At 47.5% G+C, this 22,660-nt stretch overlaps 1 protein-coding gene across 4 annotated transcripts; it reads right to left on the reverse strand.

Annotated features, from left to right (window-relative positions):
* Nucleotides 1-691: 691 nt before the first annotated feature.
* ARRDC1 (arrestin domain containing 1) lies at nucleotides 692-21,983 on the reverse strand. 4 transcript variants are annotated; one of them, XM_039327079.1, is made up of 8 exons: nucleotides 21,712-21,983; nucleotides 13,862-13,972; nucleotides 7,228-7,278; nucleotides 5,913-6,067; nucleotides 5,517-5,699; nucleotides 4,388-4,564; nucleotides 3,099-3,513; nucleotides 692-2,287 (listed from the first exon to the last, which is right to left on the reverse strand). In XM_039327079.1, exons 1-8 carry the CDS (start codon nucleotides 21,827-21,829, stop codon nucleotides 2,223-2,225), a joined length of 1,275 nt encoding a protein of 424 aa, XP_039183013.1. In that variant the 5' UTR covers nucleotides 21,830-21,983; the 3' UTR covers nucleotides 692-2,222. The 4 variants fall into 4 exon arrangements, with proteins under 4 accessions (XP_039183013.1, XP_039183015.1, XP_039183014.1 ...); XM_039327081.1 differs by lacking the exon at nucleotides 21,712-21,983 and adding an exon at nucleotides 20,928-21,457; XM_039327080.1 differs by lacking the exon at nucleotides 21,712-21,983 and adding an exon at nucleotides 20,736-20,863.
* Nucleotides 21,984-22,660: the final 677 nt, after the last annotated feature.

The following is a 22,660-nucleotide window of genomic DNA, read 5'->3' on the forward strand; positions in this document are numbered from 1 at the left end:
CTGGGAACCAAAATCACATCTCACCCCCGGTTTTGCACAACAAGACAACTCTAGCCCATATTGCCATAGGTAATTCTCGACTTACGAGCACAAGTGAGCTCAATATTTTTGTGGCTTAGCAAGACACTTTGAAGTGTGCGTTGTGCCCCATTTTGCGAGCTTTCCTGCCACCGTTCTTAAGTGGATCCCCGCAGTTGCAAAATGAGTCACGCGCTTGTGGATCTAGCCTCCCCACTGAGTGTGTCAAGCAGAGGGCAAAAGGGGATCACGTGACCCCGGGACACTGCGACCATCGTAAATACGGGCCAGTTGGCAAGCTTCCAAATGTGGACCCTGGAGACGCTGCAACGGTCGTCAGTGTGAAAAAATGGGCACTTTTTTTTTCAGTCCCTTTTAACAGCCACTAAACGAAGTTGTGACGATTAGGATTGTAAGTCAGGGACTATCCATGTAAATATCACCAAGATTCTGCCGCTTCAAGACCACACAGGAGGAAATTATTACTTTTCTGTTCTTTTCACTAGCTCTCCAGAGCTGGTGCTGACAGGAAAAAGGAAGCTGCATCTTCATGTAAAACCTGGCAATTTTTCAGCTTCTCAAGATGCAAAACTGATTAAGGAGAAGTACATCAAAACCTGCCAAACCGCAAGGCCGAATCAGAAGAGGAAGAGAAGGAGCCCCGACCAAACCCTTTTGCAGTTTTCTCAGAATAATTTATTAAATACATTAAAATTGTTGTTGTTTTAAACTTCACCGTTAAAACAAGTCGATCGAAAACAGAGAGAGAGAGACAGACAGACAGACAGGTTTCAATCACCTTATAAAAACATTTAATTTGAGGAGTCTCTGTAGGTTGTTCTCCACGCAACTGGGATCCTGTAAAAGGGTGGGAGGTTGTAACCGCGTTGAGTAACTCACAATGGATAAGAAAGGAGAAGAAAATCAGATGGGGAGGGGGAAGGTTTTAGGTCCTAGGAAATGCATTATAGGAAACGTGGTCATTGCTTCTCAAACCAAGCAGTTGAAGCTACCTTGATGGTTTGAGAGAAGACAGATGATTGAGGCAGTGAACGTGGGAAAGCATCTTCCATTTGAGGAAAAATTTAAAAAAAAAAAGGACAATAATTAAAAATAACTAACCAGCCACGTTTGGGCAGGGATCGCCAGCCAGATAAAACTGATGGCACAGGAAAGGGACAATCGGGACCATATCCTATGTGGTCAAAAGGTCCGTGAGATATAAGATATTTGTTATTTTCTTCAAAATGATAGAGATACTTTAAATTTCAGCCGTGCCTCTCTCCACCCCTTTCATGGTTCCATCTTGTTTCATGGAAACAGGAAGGCCGAGGTAGAAGTAGAACACAAGTATGATTGTCAGATGCTACCAACCAGGTGGAAAGTCAATGCTGGAGGATTCCGGAGAAGAAATTCAGGATCAACTCCTACTAATGCTCAGCGACAAAGTGCTCAAAGATGTATCTGGAACGAATCCTGGCTAACCAGAGTGGCTTAAACACATTAGGATTCCTTTGGCCCTGGGGAGCCAAGCTAACATCAAGAAAGATCTTTCTTCTACCCAAGGCTGGCTCAACACTATAAAAACGACTTGGGTCTATCTTCTATCTTCTCCTGTTGCAACAGACCTCCTGAAAAAGCTCCGAAAAAACAGGCACAGAGTTGGAAAGTCTGCAATAAGTCCTGCCGATAACCTGTCGACACCGTTATGTCATTGAAAAAAATAAAAAGGATGCCTGTGGTCCATGGAAACGTCGAAAAGAGCTCTCCAACAGTATTTGCCCATCCTCTCTAGAAACAACTCTAGAACATCAGGGGAGAGCGAAGGAGAACAAAATGTAAGTGTCCAGACAGCCAATCCCATCGTGGGAATTCAAGAGCAGCACTCCAAAAAAAAAAAAAAAAACCCAAAACCCAGAAACCAAATGCACATTTGAATACTTGAAGCGTTCATCCATCTTCTTTGATTCCGGCTGTATTCCCCATAAGGCATCTGAGGTGTTTGGAGAGTAAAGCAGCAAAAGTAGGTGGCAGGATTGTATAGTTCACAGGTGGGATGTCAAAAAAAAAAAACATCCCTAGTGTTGGTCAAGGGCAGCCAGCAGGCCTGTGGCCAGGTGGGACTGCCTCTTCCAAGCAACATCGTCTACCGGTACTGTCCTTCCTCCCGATTCACCGTGGACTTCAGATGGCCAGGCTAGAGCCTAGTTGTCGTTGCTGAAGCTAGAGGCCGCACTGCTACAACTCTGTTCGTAGGAAGGAGGTGCCTCTGGCGAGAAAGGAAGGAGAAGAGACATCGTAACCCGTAAATTGAGGAGAATGGAGCCATTTGGAGATGAATTGGGTAGGTCTAGTCCAGGGATAGGCAACCTTGGCTCTTTTATGACTCGTGGACTTCAACGCCCAGAATTCCTGAGCCAGCCTGGCTCAGCTTGGAAACCTCTCCCTTTCCCCTTAGCATGGCTGGCTCAGGAATTCTGGGAGTTGAAGTCCACGAGTCATAAAAGAGCCAAGGTGGCCTACCCCTGGTCTAGTCTAAAGAAGACAAGGACTAGGGGTGACGTGATAGCAGTCTTCCAACAACTGAGGCTCTGTCCAGTGGTGGGATTCAAATATGTGAACAACCAGTTCGCTGTGTGGATGCCGCTTCTGGAAATCCATTCTAGGCCTGGGCAACAGAAACAATTAGCTACCGGTTCTGCCGAAGTAGTGCGAATCGGCTGAATCCCACCACTGGGTCTGTCTCCAAAAAGAGGGGGTCAAACTGTTCTCCAAAGCCCCTGAAGGCAGGACAAGAAGTAACGGATGGAAGCTTATCAAAAAGAGATCTGATCTAGAACTAGGGAGCAAGAGACAGCAAGGCTTAGATTGGTTGTGCGCTAGAAAGTGGGTGAAGACAGCTCCTCCCTAATAGTTCTCAAAGTATATGTTTAATGGCGCAAGTCGTCTGCTTCAGTTTGGCAAGATTCTGTCTAGAGGGCAGGGGCAATAAAGGAGACTGCTTAGAAGAACCTCGTTCTCCTTTTGTTTTGGAGCCCGACAGCTCTCCACCACCCCCAGATAATTGATTTCCAACTTACCGGATGGATAACCCCAAGTGCTATACTCGGGCGGTAGGATCAAAGAACTGGCCGTGGCCACTGGAACAACAGCACCCTCAGCGTAATAAGGAACCGTTGATCCCGTCGACAAGCAAAGAGTGGGACAGTTGGGGGAGGTGATCTGCTCCGAATCCGGTCTCACTTCCGGGAAGCTCAATCCTGGGGCGTAGCTGAAGGGCTGCTGTTGGGAATGGCTCTTAGTAGGGATTGAAATATTGTCCATGGGGTGGGAATGACCCCTGGCTGCTGCTTCTTCTTCGGGAGGCGCGCTCGGGACCACCGGCGAGGGAAGGCTGGGGACCAGGTGAGAAGGACTTAAGGGGATCCGGTTCACGGCAATGTTGCCAATGTAAATGGGCAATGCGACGGAGACGTCGGGGGACTTGAGGGAGACCTGGGAAAGATCAAAAATAAGGAGGGTGGACATCCTCATTAATAGGGGCGGTCCTCCACTTCAAACAGTTCGTTTAGCGACGGTTTCGAAGTTACAACAGCATTGAAAAAGTGGCTGGTGGCTTTAACTTTCAAACTAAGTAAATTAATCCTGTAATGGGCCAATCAATCTTCCTCTTTTGGAAAAACAGTCGTGAAGCCTAAAAAAGAGTCCAGCTTATAAGACATCAACAAGAGAACCGTTATTCTGGATTCAGAAGGTGTTTCCCCACTGCCAAGGGTGAAATATTCAGCCCACGAATTCTGGTCCCCGAGTTGAACATGCTAGAAAGTTCAACCAAGTGGAACTAGCTTTCCCCCTGCACCAGTTCCTCAGTTCCAGAAGATGGAATTGATATTTATTTATACTGGGCGTAGTGGAAAGAAGAAAAAAACACCAAAGGCTCAGTCTTCAGAACTGAGTCTCAATGGTTCCCAAATCCCTCCCCAGCGCTTTGCAATTTGGAAACTAAGAAGGACATTTGAAATTTGTGGCAAGCATTATTATCTATCAATAAAGGAGAATCTTTGTAGCTCAGGGCTGAAATAAGGGGTCCTCTATGCTCTCTGAGCTGGGTGGTTTTCTTGCAGATGTTTAGCTAGCACTGGTGATGTTCCCTAGTTGGGTAATGACGTCTGCAAGAAAACCACCCAGCTCAGAGAGCACCAAGGACCCCACTGTCCTCCTCCTCCTCCTCTCTGCAAACCCCACTCTCTTCTAGCACTGACGATGCTGCCTAGTTTGGTTAATGAAACGTCTGCAAGAGAACCACCAGGCTCAGAGAGCACCAAGGACCCCACGGTCCTCCCACCTCCCCTTCGTCCTCTGATCTCACCTGGATGTAGTAATCGATGTGAATAAGACTGCAGCCTTGCAGAATGGATTGTGGCAACGCTGGGACGAGGACCTGCTCCTTCCACTCTGCGTGCTTCCAGGCTTTCACAGCGGAGCCCTCCACTTCAGCGATAGTCCTCAAGTCATAAATCCACCGCCGGGATTTATAGGCAACTTTCTGGTAGCCAGGGAGGTGGGGGGGGGGAGAGAGAAGTCAAGGGGAGAAGGAAATAATTTGTGAACAGGCAAAAATTTCCCCAGACCCTAAAACTAACAAATCAGAGAAGCTTCTGCACAGGAGGCAGCCGAAAAGGCCCTGGGATCAAGAGGCAGATGCTCCAGGGTAGAGCAGGAGAAGAAGTTGTGCTCTCTTCTCATAGGACACAAGGGGCAACTTCAGCGAAGTGGAACCAGTGGGAGATCCCAGACAGGCCAAAGAAAGTTTCAATGGGGAATTAACCCATTGGGGAATTCACTTAAGACATGTTTGGTGTAGTCCTGGCTTATTTAGAGATTGCAGAGACATCTGGTCCAGCTCCAAGACACTCGGGAGATATCGGAGGACCAGGCATCGTCCCTCAGCCTTCAGAATTTTAGGATAAAATCCCATGCTATACGTCCACCTATCCATCCAACTACCCTTCCTTCCTTCCTTCCTTCCTTCCTTCCTTCCTTCCTTCCTTCCTTCCCTACCCTTTCAACCAACTACCCTTCCTTCCTTCCTTCCTTCCTTCCTTTCCATCCAACTACCCTTCCTTCCTTCCTTCCCTCCCTTTCCTTCCTTCTCTTTCTTTCCTCTCCTTCCTACCTCCCTTGCTTCTTTCCTTCCTTCCTTCCCTTCCTCCCTTCCACCCTTGCTTCTTTCCTCCCTTTCCTCCTCCCTCCCTCCTTTCCCTCCCTCCCTCTCTCCCTCCCTTCCCTCCTTCTTTCCTTCCTTCCTCCCTCTTTTCCTTCCTTCCTTCCTTCCTTTCCTTCTTTCCATCCATCCATCCATTCACTCACCCATCCATCCATCCGTCTCCGTATCAATCTATGTATAATGAATGAATCAAGGAGGCCACCGAAAGGGAAAGACATATCTCAAGACCACCCCACCCACCCACCCATCTTGGCAGCCCAAGGCCGTCTACCTGGACAAGGCTGGCTATGATGGTGCTGGTGTCCCGGCCAGATTTGTTCTCAATGTCTGTTCGCAACTGGATGATCTGCCCGACGGTGTAACCTTTCAGATCGGTGGTGGCTGTCAAAACCACGTTCCCCGTTTTCACCAGCTTGTAGCTGAACTTCTTGGTGAGGGAGTGGGTGTTGAATTGCTGCCGGGATGAGACGAAAAAGAGGAATTATTATTAATTATTTGAATTTGTTTTTAATCGTAGGAATGACGATAAAGACTAATGAGTAAACAGAAGCATATTTTATTCCCCACAGCGAGGAGAAGCAGAGGCGGTCAAATGGATATTTTTATTCAAAGCATCAGTTGAATATATTTAACTTGGTTTTTACTTCACCCTCCGGCCCCAACTTGCCTCAATATCTGGGATGTCGTTCAGATTCAGCGGACAGAGAACGTAGAAGACCTTGTGACACTTGTGGTCCTTGGAAAACCGGGGTGTCTCGATCACAGCTTTCACCTGGTGCACCACCTTCCCAAAAGGGCCTTCGAAAGAGGTGGGGGCCGAGGCTGGTTTTCCAGAAAGAAAAGAAAAAAGTATATATATTCGGGAAGAAAGAGAAGTAAGATGGGTACTATTTTTAAACAGATTAAAACCAACCCACAACGTTCTCGTAGGCTTGCACAAAGTTAGGACTGAAAGGGTGTGTAGCAAAAGCCCAGCCATGCTCCCCCCCCCCCAAAATCAGAGGCACATCAATTCTTGCAAAAATTAAAAGTCAGTGTGCAACATAGGACTAACTCATTCTAATCCTATCAGCTTGCGAGGCATAACCAGAAGCTAAGAAGGGCTTCAAAGGCCGAGAATTTTGCTCTATTTTTTTTTCTCTTTTTTGAACGAAGTCAAATATTCTTAGGAAGATAAAACGCCACGCCTCTTTGCTAAAACATTTGGCCTTTTCTGCAAGTTGCATGCATGCAGCTCCGGACAAGCATACGCTATTACAAGAAAAAAAAATCTGTCTACAAACTTTTTTTTCTTGGCAAACCTTCGTGGTTCCCTCCCAAATTAGAAGGGGCTAATTATTCTGCTGTTGCTTATCATTCAGGAGAGGCGAGGAAGAGAGAAAGAGAGAGAAGAAGGAAGGAAGGAAGGAAGGAAGGAAGGAAGGAAGGAAGGAAGGAAGGAAGGAAGGAAGGAAGGAAGGAAGGAAGGAACAAAGGAAGGAATCTAGTTACAGGAAGGAAGAGAGGAGAGGAGAGGAGAGGAGAGGAGAGGAGAGGAGAGGAAAGGAAAGGAAAGAAGACCAAGCAATGATCCAGCTTCAGACTAGAGTTTAGGGCAGTGGTTTCATTTTGTCCCAAAGTTAAAGTGATTAGAAGTTGAACCATTACACTGCCTAGCCCATCAGCAAAAGCTAACTTGCTTATTTCGAATGATCCGATATCCTAAAAGATACAAACAGGTTTCCGCCAATAAAAGAAAATAAATAAAAATTAAATAGAAATTTAAGGAAAAGTACCCTGGATGCATGTAGCATGCCCAATATTGCCATCCAGCCATTGCCCTCACTTCATCCAGGCCTTTGTGCAGCAACAGCTGGCAATGAAACCTTTGCCACCCCAATCAGTCAGCTACCTAAGCACATGCCACTTTAACACATGAGAAGGGTGGAGTTACAGTATAATCACAAACCTGTCCCCGAGAACAGGAAAAAAATCCCAACTACCTGGCAGCAAAAAACGGAAGGGAAAGGTGTGTTCGCCACTGCTCAAGATCCCTGAAAAACAGAAGAGCAAAAGGAGACATTTGGTCGGCAATCCCATGAGCAAACCGTCCATTTTTCTTTTTCCAGATCCAGAAATGTTGGAGAAAGATTCCTTCTACCTGGCATCGGTTACAATATTTAAATCTTGAGGGGGCGCTTTTGGAGTGTGGAGGTTTTCTTGCAGACGTTTCATGACCCAACTAGGTAACATCATCAGTGCTACTGAGTGTTGGGTTCACTCCCTGCTAGCACTACATCCACTAGTACTGATGATGTTACCTAGTTTGGCTAATGAAACGTCTGCAAGAAAACCACCAAGTTCAAAGAGCACCAAGGACCCCACAGTCTTTCTCCTCCTCCTCCTCCTCCTCCTCCTCCTCCTCCTCCTCCTCCTCCCCCTCCTACTCCTCCATGCAAACCCCACTCTCTTCTAGCACTGACAATGTTACTTAGTTGGGTAATGAAACGTCTGCAAGAAAACAGCCAGGCTCAGAGAGCACCAGGGACTCCATAAGCCTTCCTCCTCCTCCTCCTCCTCCTCCTCCTCCTCCTCCATGCAAACCCCAATCCCTACTAGCACTGATGATGTTCTCTAGTTGGGTCATGAAACGTCTGCAAGAAAACAGCCAAGCTCAGAGAGCACCAAGGACCCCTCATCTCAACCCTGAGCTACAAAGATTCTCCTTTATCGGTACTGAAAGCTTGAACCCGTCCAATAAATGCAATTTCCTTTTCTTCCCCCCCCCCCCCGTCCCCCACCCAACAGTTCAGGTGTTATGGCTCCATTTAGCCAGTAGATGGAGACCGGGAGTAATTTAATGAGGAGAGATAGATTAGCCTCAGGTCTCAGGCAGTAGATAAAAGCTCCATCAGTGATCTTTAAATAAAACCATCTATCAGAAAGCTTTTAGATTCTCCACTCTCCTTCAGGGGAGAATTAAGCAAACTGCACAGATGGGGGGTACCCAAAGGCCAGTGGCTACTTCCTGCCATCGACCCAAAGGACACTGCAGAATCCGGTAACACCGTATATAATATTGTTCAGAAATACTGTTAAGCGTTTGCAGAGAGATCCATTAGCCACAGGCTCCAATCCAGCATCCAAGCGGCCAGAATTGCAGAAAAAGCATAATGCAATAAGCACAGCATTAGGATAAATAAATATATATATATATATATATATATATATATATATATATATATATATAAACAAAGAGGAGTTGGTCTCTTTCCAGCCAGTTCTGTTTCCAACTCGGCGAAGACGACTCGCAGCTGCTTCGCAAATAAATGTGGGAAGAAGAGGAGAAATGTTGAAGCCGGTCCAAAAGTGGCTAAATGTGGAGGCTTGTTTGGCAAATAAAGAAACTCTTTTTTTTTCCCCAGGAGCAAATCAGGACACGTGTGGTTTATCCTGGCCTTCGCTGCCGTTTCTTCCCATCCCTGAGAAAGGGAGACGTTCAGCCATTTGTCGCAGCAAAGAACCGATAATTCCAAATAATTTCCTGGCAACCAAAGTCGCATTTTCTTTTTTTCTGGTGACCCTCCGTCTCTTTCAGAGCGCAGTTGCTTAAAAGCAAGGAAGCTTCCCCCGTTTCTGTTTTTTTTTAAAAAAAAAAATTAATTCTGAGTCCTGCTCAATTCCTCCTGGCTTCTTGGACCCATCTTCACGTAGCTCTCGGCTTACAATTCGTTTAGCGACCGCCCGACATCACGATAGCGCTCAAAAAAGCGATTGACAGCCGTTTTTTTCTCACCCAGCCATTGCCCCCTGGTCACATGATCAGACTTTGGATGCTCGGCAACTGGCATGGACGCATGACGGTTGCAGTGTCCCAAGGTCGTGTGATCCCTTTTTGCGAGCTTTTGACTCCCGCGACTCGCTTAAACCCCCGTGGCCTGCAAGGACGCACAACGGAGCAAAATTCACTTTCACAACCGCCTGGCTTGGCCGCAATTCCAAAGGAGCCATCTTTCGGGACCTTGTTTTGACTTCCCCGCCTATTTTATGGCCGCCCCCCAGCCCTAGCCAAGCCTGCTTAGCTGCCACCTGTTGAGTTTGCTTTGTGGGAAAGGAATTTGGAAACTCATAATAAACAGGAGGCGTTCAGACAGCTTTCTTCAGTTATATGCTTTCCCCAAAATAATTGTTTGCTCCCAGTAAGGGGAAGGAGAGCATTAAATCCAGCTTCCAGCCCGACTGCAGTCACTCTCACCAGGACAAAGGGCCCAGTGTCTCCTTCCACAAAAGTATTTCAGAAAGGTTTTTCCCAGCTAAAAATACCTCTGGGGTTGGGGAGGGGAAAAGGTATTATGCAGAAAAGCCGCTGCCTGCCTTCCCCAAATGGCTCAAAATCACTCTTCCCCTTGCCAGCTTCTTGCAAAGTGGAGCCAAGCACACAAGAGAGAGAGAGAGAGAGAGAAAATCAAGCTGCAAAACTTTGCAGGAAAAAAAAGTGATTTTTTTTTCCTCCATATTTTTCATTAGCACGAAACAATGCATACGTTTCTGGCTCGGCCCAGGAAGAGAAAGAAATCATCGTGACTTGCAAGTTTGCTTCTCCCGTTCGAAGTATTGCAAGAGAAAAACAGTAGAAAAACATTCAAGGGGCGTAAACAGACATGTATATTATTTCTCACGGCCGAAAAGAAAACAAAAAAGTTGAAGTGGTTCAAGTGCATTGCATTATTCAAAGGAAAAGAACACGATCTACATTTGTTTCCAGTTGGATTCTGCCCTTGGCTTGGAAAGAATGAAACGTGGATTTTGGAAGCGCAACTTAGTGACCAATTTATCTGTGGCTAAGTGAGACCTTTATTAAGTGCGCTTGCCCCATGTTACGACCTTCCCTTACCACAGTTGCTAAATGAATCACTGCAGGGATTAAATGTCAGAAGGTCACCAGAGGGGAATCACATGACCCCCCCCTCCCGGGACACACACTGCGACCGTCACAAATGTGAGTCAGTGGCCAAGCATCTGAATTTTGATGTGACCCTGGGGACGCTGCGACGGTCATAAGTGTGAAAAACGGTCATAATTCACTTTTTTTCAGTGCCGTTGTAACTTACAATGGTCACTAAAAGAATTGCTGTGTTGAGAACTACCTGTATAATATTATTTTTATTATGGATCATCACACAGTCAGCCAGATGTTCAGACTGGATTTGGCATTTTGTCTACCTATCGAGTCCTTACCCAGGACCTGGGATAGGCAGATGTGGATGTTTGATGGTATTACAGATATCGTCGCAGGATGGAAGCAGTTCCTAGTAAGGCCGCCTTTTGCAATTGACTAATGGCGAATTTGTCAATGCCGATGATGGTGTCCAAGTGGTGCTCCAGTTGTTTTGGGGTTGCACCCAAGGCGCCTATGACTATTGGTACTACCCTTGCTTGCCTTTGCCACAGCCTTTCTATTTCTATTTGTAGGTCTTTGTATTTTGTTATCTTCTCCAGTTCTTTCTCGTCTATTCTGCTGTCTCCAAGCACTGCCATGTCCACTATCCAGACTTTTTTATCTTTCTTATCGATAGTTGTTAAGTCCGGGGTAGTGGTGGTGGTGGTGGTGGTGGTGCTGCTGCTGCTGCTGTTGTTGTTGTTGTTATTATTATTATTATTATCCCCTTGCTTGAGCAGGAGACCTTATACTAATGCCCCCCAACCTTGGGGGCATCAGGGACCAGGAGATTTTTCCACGGACCAGAGAGGATGTGATTTCACATGCTGCCTGCATCCCACAGACAGGGCTTCTCTTGTTTGCGTGGACCGGTTCCTAGCATGCCATGGACCAGTGCCAGTCCACAATTGATCCCAAAATTTCTCTTGCTCATTGAGACGGTTGTTCAACGAATTTTGTTCCCTTTGACAAATATCCTTGACCCCTGTTGTGAAGTTAGTAGCATGGCACTTAAGCGACTCCATCTTCCCCCTTTGACTTTGCTTGCCAGAAGCAAATAAATTAAGTCGTGGACTTGCAACCTTCATTGAATGTCCAGCAGAGCTGGGTGTGTAGAGTAGAGGAATTTGGGGTGAGCCATCAGAGGAAAACAAGAAGAGAGAGAGAGAGAGAGAGAGAGAGAGAGAGAGAGAGAGAGAGAGAGAGAGAGAGAGAGAGAGAGAACTGGACAGAATGGAGCAATAAACCGGTAGAGCTGCTTTTTTTCTTTCGGACTTTGTACATACTCCGGCTTTCTTTCAACATGTTTTCCTTTTGGAGGCTGGCCGTCCCCTCACTTAAAACTTCAGTTGGGTTGTATTTTTAGTTTTTAATTTAATGGTTTAGCTGCAGCGATCTGTAAAAAAAATAGTCCCCTTTTCTAGCCTGTTGCAACTGAGTTCGCCAATTGCCCTCTTTCTTTCTGTTTCGTCAACAGGTGGAAGAGGATCGTGGGGTCCTTGGCGCGCTGTGAATTTTGCAGACGTTTCATTGCCAAACTAGGTAATGCCATCAGTCCTAATAGGGAGTGGGCTTCGCTCTCTGAAATTTCTAGACGAGGTCTCCTCCACGGGATCCAACTTGGCTTGGCTTCCAAACCTACAGCGAAGGCCAGGTCAACCACCTGTGGCCTCTTGAAGACGCACCTTGTGGGACTGAAAGAACATTCTAGGTGGCCCCCAGAAGGACAGGAAATCCTCTCCGGATTTGCCCGCCACTTTCTGAGCATTTAAAAGCTGTGAATAGGTGAACTGTTGATCCGAATCCATGTTTTCGGCCAAGAGCTCGTGGTTGCCAAGTGCGTGATTCATTTCACCTTACTGCAAATGGGGAGGAAGGTGACGTCAAGTGGAAAAAAAGAAAAAGAAACAGGAGCCAGGAGCCAAAGGTACGGTCCTGAGCACGCTCAGATTTTAGGTTTGCTGCTGCGATGGGGGGGGGGGGCGACCCATATTTGCCCTCTGCAGTAGGCCTGAGTTGCAAAATTGAGGAAGCTGGCCAGGTTCCTGGGCGTTCATCATGCTAGCAGGAACTTCAAAAAAATGTGAAGTGCTGTTGCATGCCTTAGTTAGGTGGAACGCCTGTGAATGCAGAAGGTTTGCCAGGATTGAAACCCCCGTCTAGATCTACTAGCCTCGGGGTCAAGGTCCTAAATTCTTTCCTTCTTTTGATCAGGAGGAGGAGGGGGGAGGAGGAGGAGGAGGAGGAGGAGGCTGTAAATACATTGACTCTCTTGTCAAATCTAAACCCATGCTCTTTGACAGGTACAGTATTCCAGCAGAGGAACAATAACAACAATAATAATTATTCCTCTTTCCTCCTCCTGCTTCTGCTTCTTCTCCTCCTCCCCTCCTCCTCCTCCTCCTCCTCCTCCTCTTCTTCTTCTTCTCCTTCTCCTTCTCCTTCCCCTCCTCCTCCTCCTTTTCATCTATCTTCTCCTTATCTGTCTATGTCTCCTCTTCCTCCTCATCTTCTCCTTATCATCTATCCGTGATCTACTTAAATTTCAGCTCAATCTATCTTCTTCTTCTTCTTCTTCTTCTTCTTCTTCTTCTTCTTCTTCTTCTTCTTCTTCTTCTTCTTCTTCTTCTTCTTCCTCTTCCTCCTCCTCCTCCTCTTCCTCCTCCCAATTCCTCTCCCTTTCATGTTAGGCAAATGTTGCAAACGAACATTGTTCTGGGGTGGGGCAGGGAGACAGAAATGGGCTTTAGAGATTAGGAGGCAGAGGACTGGCAAATCCCGAAGCCAGGGTCACGGAGTCCAGGGTGTGATCCCTCCCTGCCGGCTCAGAGTTCCACAATGGCAAGTTTGTTTCTCGGCACCTTGAACTTTATGCAGAGAATTTCGCTCCTTTTCTTCCAACTAGGAAATTGCAGCTGGAGACTTGGCTGGATTGGAAAGTTTCCCTCCCCTCATTATTGTGTGCAGGTTCTTTCAGTTAATCTTCCTGAAGGACAGGCTACTTACTCCTCCTCCTCCTCCTCCTCCCAAGTGGGACCTTAGCCACGATAGACACTCAGGTGGCTATCATGACTAAGGTGGGACTAGAACTCACCGTCTCCTGGCGATTGGCCCAAAGTCACCCAGCCAGCTTCTGTGCCTAAGGCAGGACTAGAACTCACCATCTCCTATTGACCAGCTCAAAGTTACCCAGCTTTCATACCTAAGATGGGACTAGAACTCACTGTCTTCTGGTGATTGTCCCAAAGTCACCCAGCTAGCTTTCATGGCTAAAGTGAGACTAGAACTCACCGTCTCCTGGTGATTGGCCCAAGGTTACCCAGCTGGCTTTCATGGCTAGGGCAGGACTAGAACTCACCATCTCCTGGTGATTGTCCCAAAGTCACCCAGCTAGCTTTCATGGCTAAAGTGGGACTGGAACTCACCATCTGCTGGTGATTGGCCCAAGGTTACCCAGCTGGCATTCATAGCTAGAACTCACAGGACTAGAACTCACAGTCTCCTAATGATTGGCCCCATCACCTCAAAATTCCCAGGTTTCCACCAAAGAATTCTCTTTCTGCCAGCCAGGCCAATCCAAGGAAGGCAATCAAGAAGTTAAGCAAGGATTCGAATCTTAAGAGCCTGAAAAACAAGCAAGCCACCTAACACGTATTTCTTCTTTAGCTGCCTCTCCAAAGGATCTGCTCCCTTCTTACCTTTATCTGCCAGGGACAGCGTAGTATTGAAATACTGCTCTTCCACGGTCCACGCCGTGTCGTTCATCTTGTTGGACACTCCACAGGAGCCCACGCAGCTCACTTTGATGGCTGGAAGAATCAGAAAGGAGGAGGATGAATAGTTGGGGCTGATTCATTAATCCACAGAAGAAGCAAATAAAGAGATTCCATCATAATCTTCAAGCATGGTTTGTTTGAGAAAGAGGGAGTCAGGCTATTCTCCAAAGCGCCTGAAGGCAGGACAAGGAACGGATGGAAACTAACCAAAGAGAGAAGCAACCTAGAACTAAGGAGGAATTTCTTGACAATGAGAACAATTAACCAGTGGAACTGCTTGCCACCAGACGTTGTGGGTGCTCCATCACTGGAAGCTTTTCACTGGACAGCCATTTGTCTGAAACAATACAGGGTCTCCTGTTTGAGCCAGGGGCTGGACTAGAAGACCTCCAAGGTCCCTTCCAACTCTGTTACATTGTTATTTCTGTTACAAGGTGTCAGACACAGAGCAAATCGCGTGTCACTTAAGCCAGGATCCCTCAATTGTCCATCATTCCAAACCCAGATTCCTGGTATCAGATGGCAGGTCATTCTGCTTATTTTTTAGCCTTTTTCATTTTTCTTTAAAAAAATGTTTCTTTATTTGTCGCCCACCTTTATCACTTTTATAAAGAGCTCAAGGTGGTGAACGTAGCCGACATACTTTCCTCCAGTTTCCCCCACAACGACAACGGCCCTGTGAGGTGGGTTGAGCTGAGAGAGACAGGGATTGGCCCAAAGTCACCCAGCCGGCTTTTGTGGCTAAGGCAGAACTAGAACTCACCAACTCCTAGTGATTGGCTCAAAGTCACCCAGCTGGCTTTTATGCCTAAGGCAGAACTAGAACTCACCATCTCCTAGTGATTGGCTCAAAGTCACCCAGCCAGTTTTCATAGCTAAGGCAGTGCTAGAACTCCCTGTCTCCTGGTGACTGGTCCCAAATCACCCCATCGCCTTTCATGTCTCAGGCAGGGCTAGAACTCCCCGTCTCCTGGTGATTGGCCTAAAATCACCCAGTAGGCTTTCATGCCTATAAGGCGGGACTAGAATTCCCCATCACCCAGTTGCTTTTCCTGGCTAAGGCAGAGCCAGAATTCACCGATTCTTGCTTTCTAGCCGGTTGCCTTAACCACGAGGCCAAACTCTCTTCATTTCCTGTCATTCTGACTAGGAAGGAAATTAAGAAACTGTTGAAACTTCCTTTACAGGGTGTTTCTCCATCTTCAATTTTTTTCTTAAAAAAAATTGTTAACAGGGCAAAAAAACACACCCCTTTCTGCTCCGTGCGAAGCCCAAATCAAGCCGTTTTAATCACACGTAGGGAGTCCGCAACTGGATGGAAGGCCTGGCAATCGGATGGCAGGGGAACAACTCATATTAAATGCACGATTCCTTCTGCTTAGCTTTAATGACCGTGCAATACGAGAAGAATTAAATCACATTTAAGTCTCCCTCCTGGCTCCAGCCAGTCCCTCTCTCTGGAGCCTCCGTCTTAGCACATCCTTCAAGGAGAGCTAAATCTGGCTTTGCTCCTGGGGCAAACTCACAACAAATGTTTTGCTTAAACAACAGAAACTTTGGGCTCAACTGAGGTCGTAAGTTGAGGAGTAGCAGTGTTATATTTTGGTGGATACCTTTTTTCGCCCCTAATCCAGGGAAAAAGAGAGGAGGGGGAAGAGAGAGAGAGAGAGAGAGAAGAGAAAGAAAGGAAAGAGCGAGGGAAGTGAGAGAGAAAAAGAGAGAGAAAGAAAGAGGGAAGAGAGAAAGAGAAGGGAGAGAAAAGGAGAGAAGAGAGAGAAAGAAAAAAGAGAGAGGGAAGAGAGGGAAAGAAGAGAGAGACAGAGAAGAGAGAGACAGAGAGAAAGAAAAGAGAAAGAGAGGGAAGAGAGAAAAAGAGAGAAGACAGAAAGAAAGAAAGAAAGGAGAGAGGGAAGAAAGAGAAGGAAAGAAAAGAGAGAGAGACAGAGGAGAAAGAGAGAAAGAAAGAGAAGAGAGAGAAAAGGAGAGAAGAGAGAGAAAAAAGAGGGGAGAGAGAGAGAGAGAGAGAGAGAGAGAGAGAGAGAGAGAGAGAGAGGCAGCTCCTGTTCCCAGAAACTCAGACATCTTTTGCAAAGCCAAATAACAAGATGTCGTATTAATAGCCCTGGAAAACCAAGTTTGCATTTTAATCAGGGCAAACGAGGCTTGCCCCAAGCCAAAGACGAGCAGACAGCCATTCAACACCACTAACCTATCCAGTCTAGTAAGTCAGGTTGAAAGGGAGGGGGGAAGGGGAGGAAAGAGCCCAGGGCCCACTTGAGGCTAATTGCCATCCTCGCAATTAACCACCCCAATAATAATAATAATTTTTTTTTCTATGACTATTATTTTTTTCATTCAATCTGGCATGGCCGCCCACTCCGACGGGCTCAGCGCCTCGTACGTGGTTAGGAGAGTTAAGAAGGCAGACAAAACAAGATTTGAAAAATAAACACAATAAAACAGGACGGGGCAGCCTGCCCCCCCTCCCCAAACATGCCTCCCTTCCCCCCCCCCCCGCCCCCAGCATTAAGCCCAAATCTGGGAACAAAGCCAGGCTTTTCAGAATCTCTTCGGGAACAAGATCCACCCTTTGCACAAACAGATCTAGTTCCACGCTTGGGCAAGGTCAGTTTCTGTCTCTTGTTTTGGAGATTTGCCCAGGGTGGGTGTGCTTTTTAGCTTTTGGTTTTGTGTGTGGAGGGAGGGAGGAGGAGTGTGTGCAAATGTAGATATGTGTAGGGAATTATTTATAGCCGCTGCTTCCCAAGAGTGGCGGGTGGCTTGCTTTTCTTCCCTGAATGCTTTTCAAGAAATTTCCTGCTCTGCAGCGGCGGAAAATGTTAAGTAGGTTGGAGTTTGCAAACGGGTCGATATCGCCTCGCTTTGCTGTCCCTCCGGCCTTCCTGGGTCCAGGGTGACCCCGGTATTGATGAAGCGGCATTGGATGGCGGGATCTATGGGGTAGCAGTAATGGATGAAGACAGGCTGTCTTTCCAGGACTCCAGATGATTATCTGGAGAGATTCTCCATCCTCCAGATCACGGTTGTCCCAAAGGTGCTGTTGAAAGAAAAGTCTTCATCATGGTTCATCCAAGATGGGAATAAACTACAACCTCCTTCCCAAAGCAGTTGCCATGTTTATTCCCCAAAAGCAGTTGCCATGTTTATTCCCAGCTCGGATGAACCACGATGAAGACTTTTCTTCCAAACAGTGCTTTTCTCAAAGGGCAACTGGACTTTGGTTCTGTCCCCGAAGACATTGTGCATCTCGTCCGAGGAACTTCCCCAGAACTGAAGAAGCTTCTCGGACGAGAGGCGAAACGTCTTTGAGGAAAAAACAAAGTCCAAGCTGCCTTTGGAAAAAAAAAAAAAAAGCACCTTTGGGAGAGTCTTGGGACAACTCGCCGCATTCAAATCACCACCGGAAAACTTTCTGAGGGACAATTCAACATGTCAATTTAATGACTGAAAATAGCTTTTTTTTTTTTTTTTAAAGATATTTTAATTTTTGTTGATCGCACCTCATGTTGTCCCTCCTTTGGCCTCCTTGCTTTAATGAATCTGTTCCACCATTTCTTCGATGTTGGTGGGACTCTTGGCGAAATGTCCCAGGGTGAGTTTGCAGCGAGTTGGCTGTGGCGAGTTAATTGTGGCAAGTTGTCATAGACCCATCTTGATGACACTCAAGAGCCACATCTGGGCTAGGGCTCGCTTGTCCTGGTTGTCATGCGCAAAGAATCAGGAGCATAGGTTAAGAAGGATTGATTGTTCAAGCCTGTACACAAGACTCTGGCCAGCACTAAACTGGCTTTAAATGAGGGTCGACGGAATTCAAGAGGGCTTCGACCGGGATCTTTTGTGACAATGCAAGGATTCCCATCTGATGACACGTTTGATACTGCCCACCAGCTCTGCCTGCTCTTCTCCGACACCAGTCCCTCAGTTATGGTGTTAAAAAAAACAATTAACTCTCCACTATTTGTTTAGTGACCATGTGATGTTACAGTGGCACTGAATACTACAACTATTTTTCACACTTATCACCATTGGAGCATCCCTATGGTCAGGTGATCCAAATATGGACGCTTGGCCACTGACTCATATGTATGATGGTCACAGTGTCCCAGGGTGATGTGATCTTCTCTTGCGACCTTCTGACAAGCAACGCAAGTTTCACTTAACAACCCGTGTCACTAATTTAACAACTGCAGAGGTTCACTGAACAGCTGTGGCAAGAAAGGTTGTGAGATGGAGCAAAGCTCACTCCACAATTGTCTTGCTTAGTAACGGAAAGTTTGAGTCCGACTGAGGCCGTTGCTTCAACCCGTTGTGTTGCATTCGGCTTTGTAATCCTCGATAAAAGGGTCCCACTGCCCAGCGAGTAGGGCGCCCCACACATGGACAATGTCATTGTTGTGCTGTCAAAGTGGGGTTCACTTTTGGGGCGCGGCATGACCCTTGTTGATTGGGCCTTATTCCATCCACCATGGTTAGCTCCACCTGGATGGTAAGGTGTAAACCACATTGTGTAGGGTTCATCTTGAACTCAAGGGAACTAGATGATTTTTTTTTTTTGCTGATAGAACCATCTGTGTTGATGGCCTTGGGATGGATTGAAACACAATTCCCCTTGGTTTCCACCTTGATGGATTAGGGGAGTATAAATCACAGCTTGCTGCCTCTCTTCACTGGGAGAAAAGGTTTAAAAATGAGGTTTCGGGATATAATTTACTCCGCTTTTTTGCTTAAAAAGCAGTTTTTCTAGAGCGGCCATGTCATTCTCCGTCTGTCAACAGAGGCTGAGTCGTTGCTGTTGTAGATTTCAGAGGTGTGGGCAAATTGTAGAGTTGATGGAAGAAAATGGCTGGTGCTTTTGTTTAATCAGGTGTTATTTAAAAAAAAAAAAAAGAGCCAGACAGAGAGAAATGCTTAGGTGAATATGACTGCAACGAAGCCCAAAAATTTCTGTCGCTCAGCGAGACATTTGCAAAAAGAGTTTTGCCCCATTTTTACCCTCTTTCTTGCCACAGTTGTTAAGTGGATCATGGCAGTTGTTAACTTAGCCACGCGGTTGTTAAGTGGATCTGGCTTCCCCCATTGACTCTGCTTTGCCAGAAGGTTGCCAATGGGGGTCACGTGACCCTGGGACGCTGCGACCGTTGTAAATACGAGTCCGTTGCCAAGCCCCTGAATTTTGATCACGTGACCATGGGGATGCTGCCCCTCTTCTTTCCAGCGCCGTTGCAACTTTGAACGGTCCTTAAACAAATGGCTGTAAGTCAAGAACTACCTGTAGTGTGGTCACACCTGGTTTCAAGGATGCCACCCCAGCTGGATCTTAGAAGGGGAGGGAGGGTGAATGAATGGAAGGAAAGATGGAAGGAAGGATGGAAGGATGGAAGGGAGGGAGGGAGGAAGAAAGGGTGAATGAATGGATGAATGAATGGAAGGAAGGAAAGAAAGAAAGAAAGAAAGAAAGAAAGAAAGAAAGAAAAAAAGAAATAAAGAAGGAATGGAAGGAAGGATGGAAGGGAGGGAGGGTGAATGAATGAATGAATGAATGGAAGGAAGGAAGGAAGGAAGGAAGGAAGGAAGGAAGGAAGGAAAGAAGGAATGGAAGGAAGGGTGGAAGGGAGGGAAGGAAGGAACTTAGTAACAACCATGTTACCAATTTAAGTAATTTAGTAACATCCATGTTACTAAGTCAATGGGGAAAAGCCAGATGCACTTAACAACCGGGTTACTAACTTATCGATGCAGCAATTTGCTTCACAACCGAGGGGAGGAAGGTCGTAAAACGGGGCAAAACACACTTAAGAAAAATGTGTTCCCAAAGCGCAGAAAGGTTAACAACAAAAGAAATGTTTTGCTCGTGCTTAGACAACTATCGCCCACCTACGACACGCAAACCAAACGCCATTCCTTGGTGAGGAACCTGTAGAAACAAGGACACAGCATGTTACAGCTACTCCTTCCTTCCAAAGGAGGCGGGTGTGAATTTTTTTGCAGGGGATCCAACTGCTCAAACAACACTTGAGTCAACAAATTCTCTTCCCAGTCCTACTTCTGCTCAAGGCCCTCCTCGTCTGGGGGAAAAAAAGGGAAGAGAACAAGGAAAGTCTTGGGCTTTTATCCCTGGCAAATATTTTGTGGAAAGTCACATTCCCTTCTTCTCCAACATTTCCCTACCTCAAGTAGAGACCACCTTGATTGCACTGTTCAGTACACAACACTACACAAATACACAGGCAGTAAATGGAATGCTGCAGCCAGTTTTGGTCACCCTGTCACAAAAAAGATGTTGAGAGTTTGGAAAAAATGCAGAGAAGAGCAACTAAGATGATCCAAGGCCTGGAGACTAAAACATACGAAGAAGGGCTGCGGAAATTGGGTTTGGCCAGTGTAAAGAAAAGAAGAAACAGGGGAGACATGAGAGCAGTGTTCAGGTATCTGAGGGGCTGCCACAAAGAAGAGGAGAGGGTCACGCTATTCTCCAAAGCAGCAGAGGGAAGGACGAGAAACAATGGATGGAAACTGATCAAAGAGAGAAGCAACCTGGAATGAAGGAGAAACTTCCTGACAGTGAAGACAATCAACCAGTAGAACAGCTTGCCACCAGAAATCTTGAGCGCTCCATCACTGGAGATTTTTAAGAGACAAGACATTCACCTGTCTGAGACAGTATAGGTATATTAGGTATATTAGCGCCTACATCAACTGCCTTTCAAAAGCAATGAAAAGCAAATCCCTTCCAGAGGAGGGTGGGGTAATAATGTGGAGGTAGTCCTCTACTTACAAGTTCGTTTAGTGACTGTCCAAAGTCGCAAAAAGGGACTTAAGTCCATTTTTCACACCCACAAGCGTTGCCGCATCCCCATCGTCGCGTGATCAAAGTTCAGAGGCCAGAAAAGTCATAAAATGGGACCCAAATTCACTTAACGACTGCCTGGTTCAGCCAGAGAAATGTGGTCGTGATTTGAGGACTTACGGGTGCAGCTTGATAAAAGGCTCATCTATTTGGAAGATCGAACTGTTTATTGCGGTCCCGTAAAACCATCCAGGCGTCCTTCGGGATGGCAAGCGAGCATTCCTCTAACCAAGAAAGCGAGTGTGATTCAGGAAATAAAAGGCTCGGGGCCACATTCTAACCCTCTTATGTCACAAATGACGGCCTGTGCCTCACCTTACAGGGTGGACACGCACCAGACTCACCCCCCCCCAGCAAAGAGCCCACGATGTCACGCCTTGCTTCGCCGTGAGAACACACCCCTTTGGGCTTCAAACCAGCTCTTTGGAGAGCTTCAAGCGCCTGCATCAGACAGGAAGCAGGTTCAAAGTTACTGCCCTGCCAGATGGGAGGCCTTCTCCAGAGGCGGAAGGTGCTGGTTAATCCATTTCTCAAGAACCCGCGTCTTGGGGGTGTCCATCACTCCCCTTGGGTTGAGCCCCCAAGTGGGGGGGAAAAGATCCCTGGGTAGGAAGACTCCGAAGCCCTCCGGAAGACTCAGCCTTCATCAAAGCGCTCAACCAGGGCTGCAAAGAATCTCAGCCACCCTTGGCCTTGGGAGGATGGGGGTGGGTGGGTGGGTCCTCTCCTCGCTTTCCAATCTGAGCAGGGGCAGGAAGAGGGGAAGGACCCCCCCTCCCCCGTCTCCCTCCCCAGGCCCTCGGGAGCCGGGCTGAACCCCCCACCCCACCCCACCCCCCTACCCAAAACCCCTCGGCCAGGTGCAGAGAGAGCGTCGCCCACCTTCTCCAACCCCCGGGCTTACCGCGGTACTGGAGAGCGCCGGCTAAGCGGACGGTGACGCTTCCCACCAGCGGCTCGCCGGGGCTGTAGACCACCCGGCTGTCGCTCAAGCGGATCTCGAAGAGCTGGACCTTCCCCATGGCCGGGCCGAGGCTAGAGGGAGGGGAAAGGTGGGGGGGGAAGGAAAAGGCCTGGCTCAGCTGAGCTGCTTCCCCCGGGCTCCGCTGCGTTTTTACGCGGCGCTCTCTCGGCTCCTGCGCGCTCGCCCGCCGGACTTCAACTGCGGAATCCGCAGCTAGGCTGCCTTCGCTCTACCTGCGGCCTCGGGGGAGGGGGCAGAGCAGGCCCCCGCCCCCTTACAGGCCCCGCCCCCACCCACCCCGCCCCAAATCGCCTCGGGGGCCGGAATCAGCTGTCAGCCGGCTGTCGTGCGCTCGGCTTGGCGAGAGGTGCGCGCAGCATCCGCCTCTTCCAACTTGATGCTTCCAGGGGACTCCAGCTCCCATCGTCCCCGCTGAGACGGGAGCGAGGGCTTTGAGGGGAGGGATGGAGAGCTAACCCTGAAATGGAAGGCTTACTTGAGTTGGAAAGGCGAACCGACTTGGCCATCGCCCCCTCCCCGAGGACCCATCATCCCCAGCCGCGCTCAAGACAACCGGGGGGGGGGGAAAGCAGTGGGTCACTCAAGGAACTAAATGAGGGCAAGAAATGATACATATTGTATTTTTTCCTGAAGCTTTGCCACTGGAATTCCTATCTGCCGGGCCAGGAAATAGAAGCAGTCTGTGCTTAAATAGAAGAGGCAAAAAAAAAAATTGTTTTTAAATCTCTTTGATTGGAGTCCTGGCTCACCCCAAATGGCTCCCCAAATCTATTTTTCTTCCAAATCAGGTCCCAGCTCAAATCTCCCAGGTTAATTTTGTCCTATTACTGTCTCTGGACTGGCCTGCTTCACAGGGCTGTTGTGAGGG

Source organism: Crotalus tigris, unplaced genomic scaffold, assembly GCF_016545835.1.
Source record: "Crotalus tigris isolate CLP2741 ecotype Arizona unplaced genomic scaffold, ASM1654583v1 scf7180000024350.909852, whole genome shotgun sequence".
Lineage (NCBI taxonomy): Eukaryota > Metazoa > Chordata > Lepidosauria > Squamata > Viperidae > Crotalus > Crotalus tigris.

Coding starts and splice junctions, on each gene's coding strand:
- ARRDC1 (XM_039327079.1), bottom strand. CDS start 21,829: ATGGGGAAGGTCCAGCTCTTCGAGATCCGCTTGAGCGACAGCCGGGTG. Junction 6,068..7,227: donor CTTCCGTTTTTTGCTGCCAG/GTAGTTGGGATT, acceptor CTGGAAAACCAG/CCTCGGCCCCCACCTCTTTC. Junction 3,514..4,387: donor ACATCGATTACTACATCCAG/GTGAGATCAGAG, acceptor GATCTTTCCCAG/GTCTCCCTCAAGTCCCCCGA.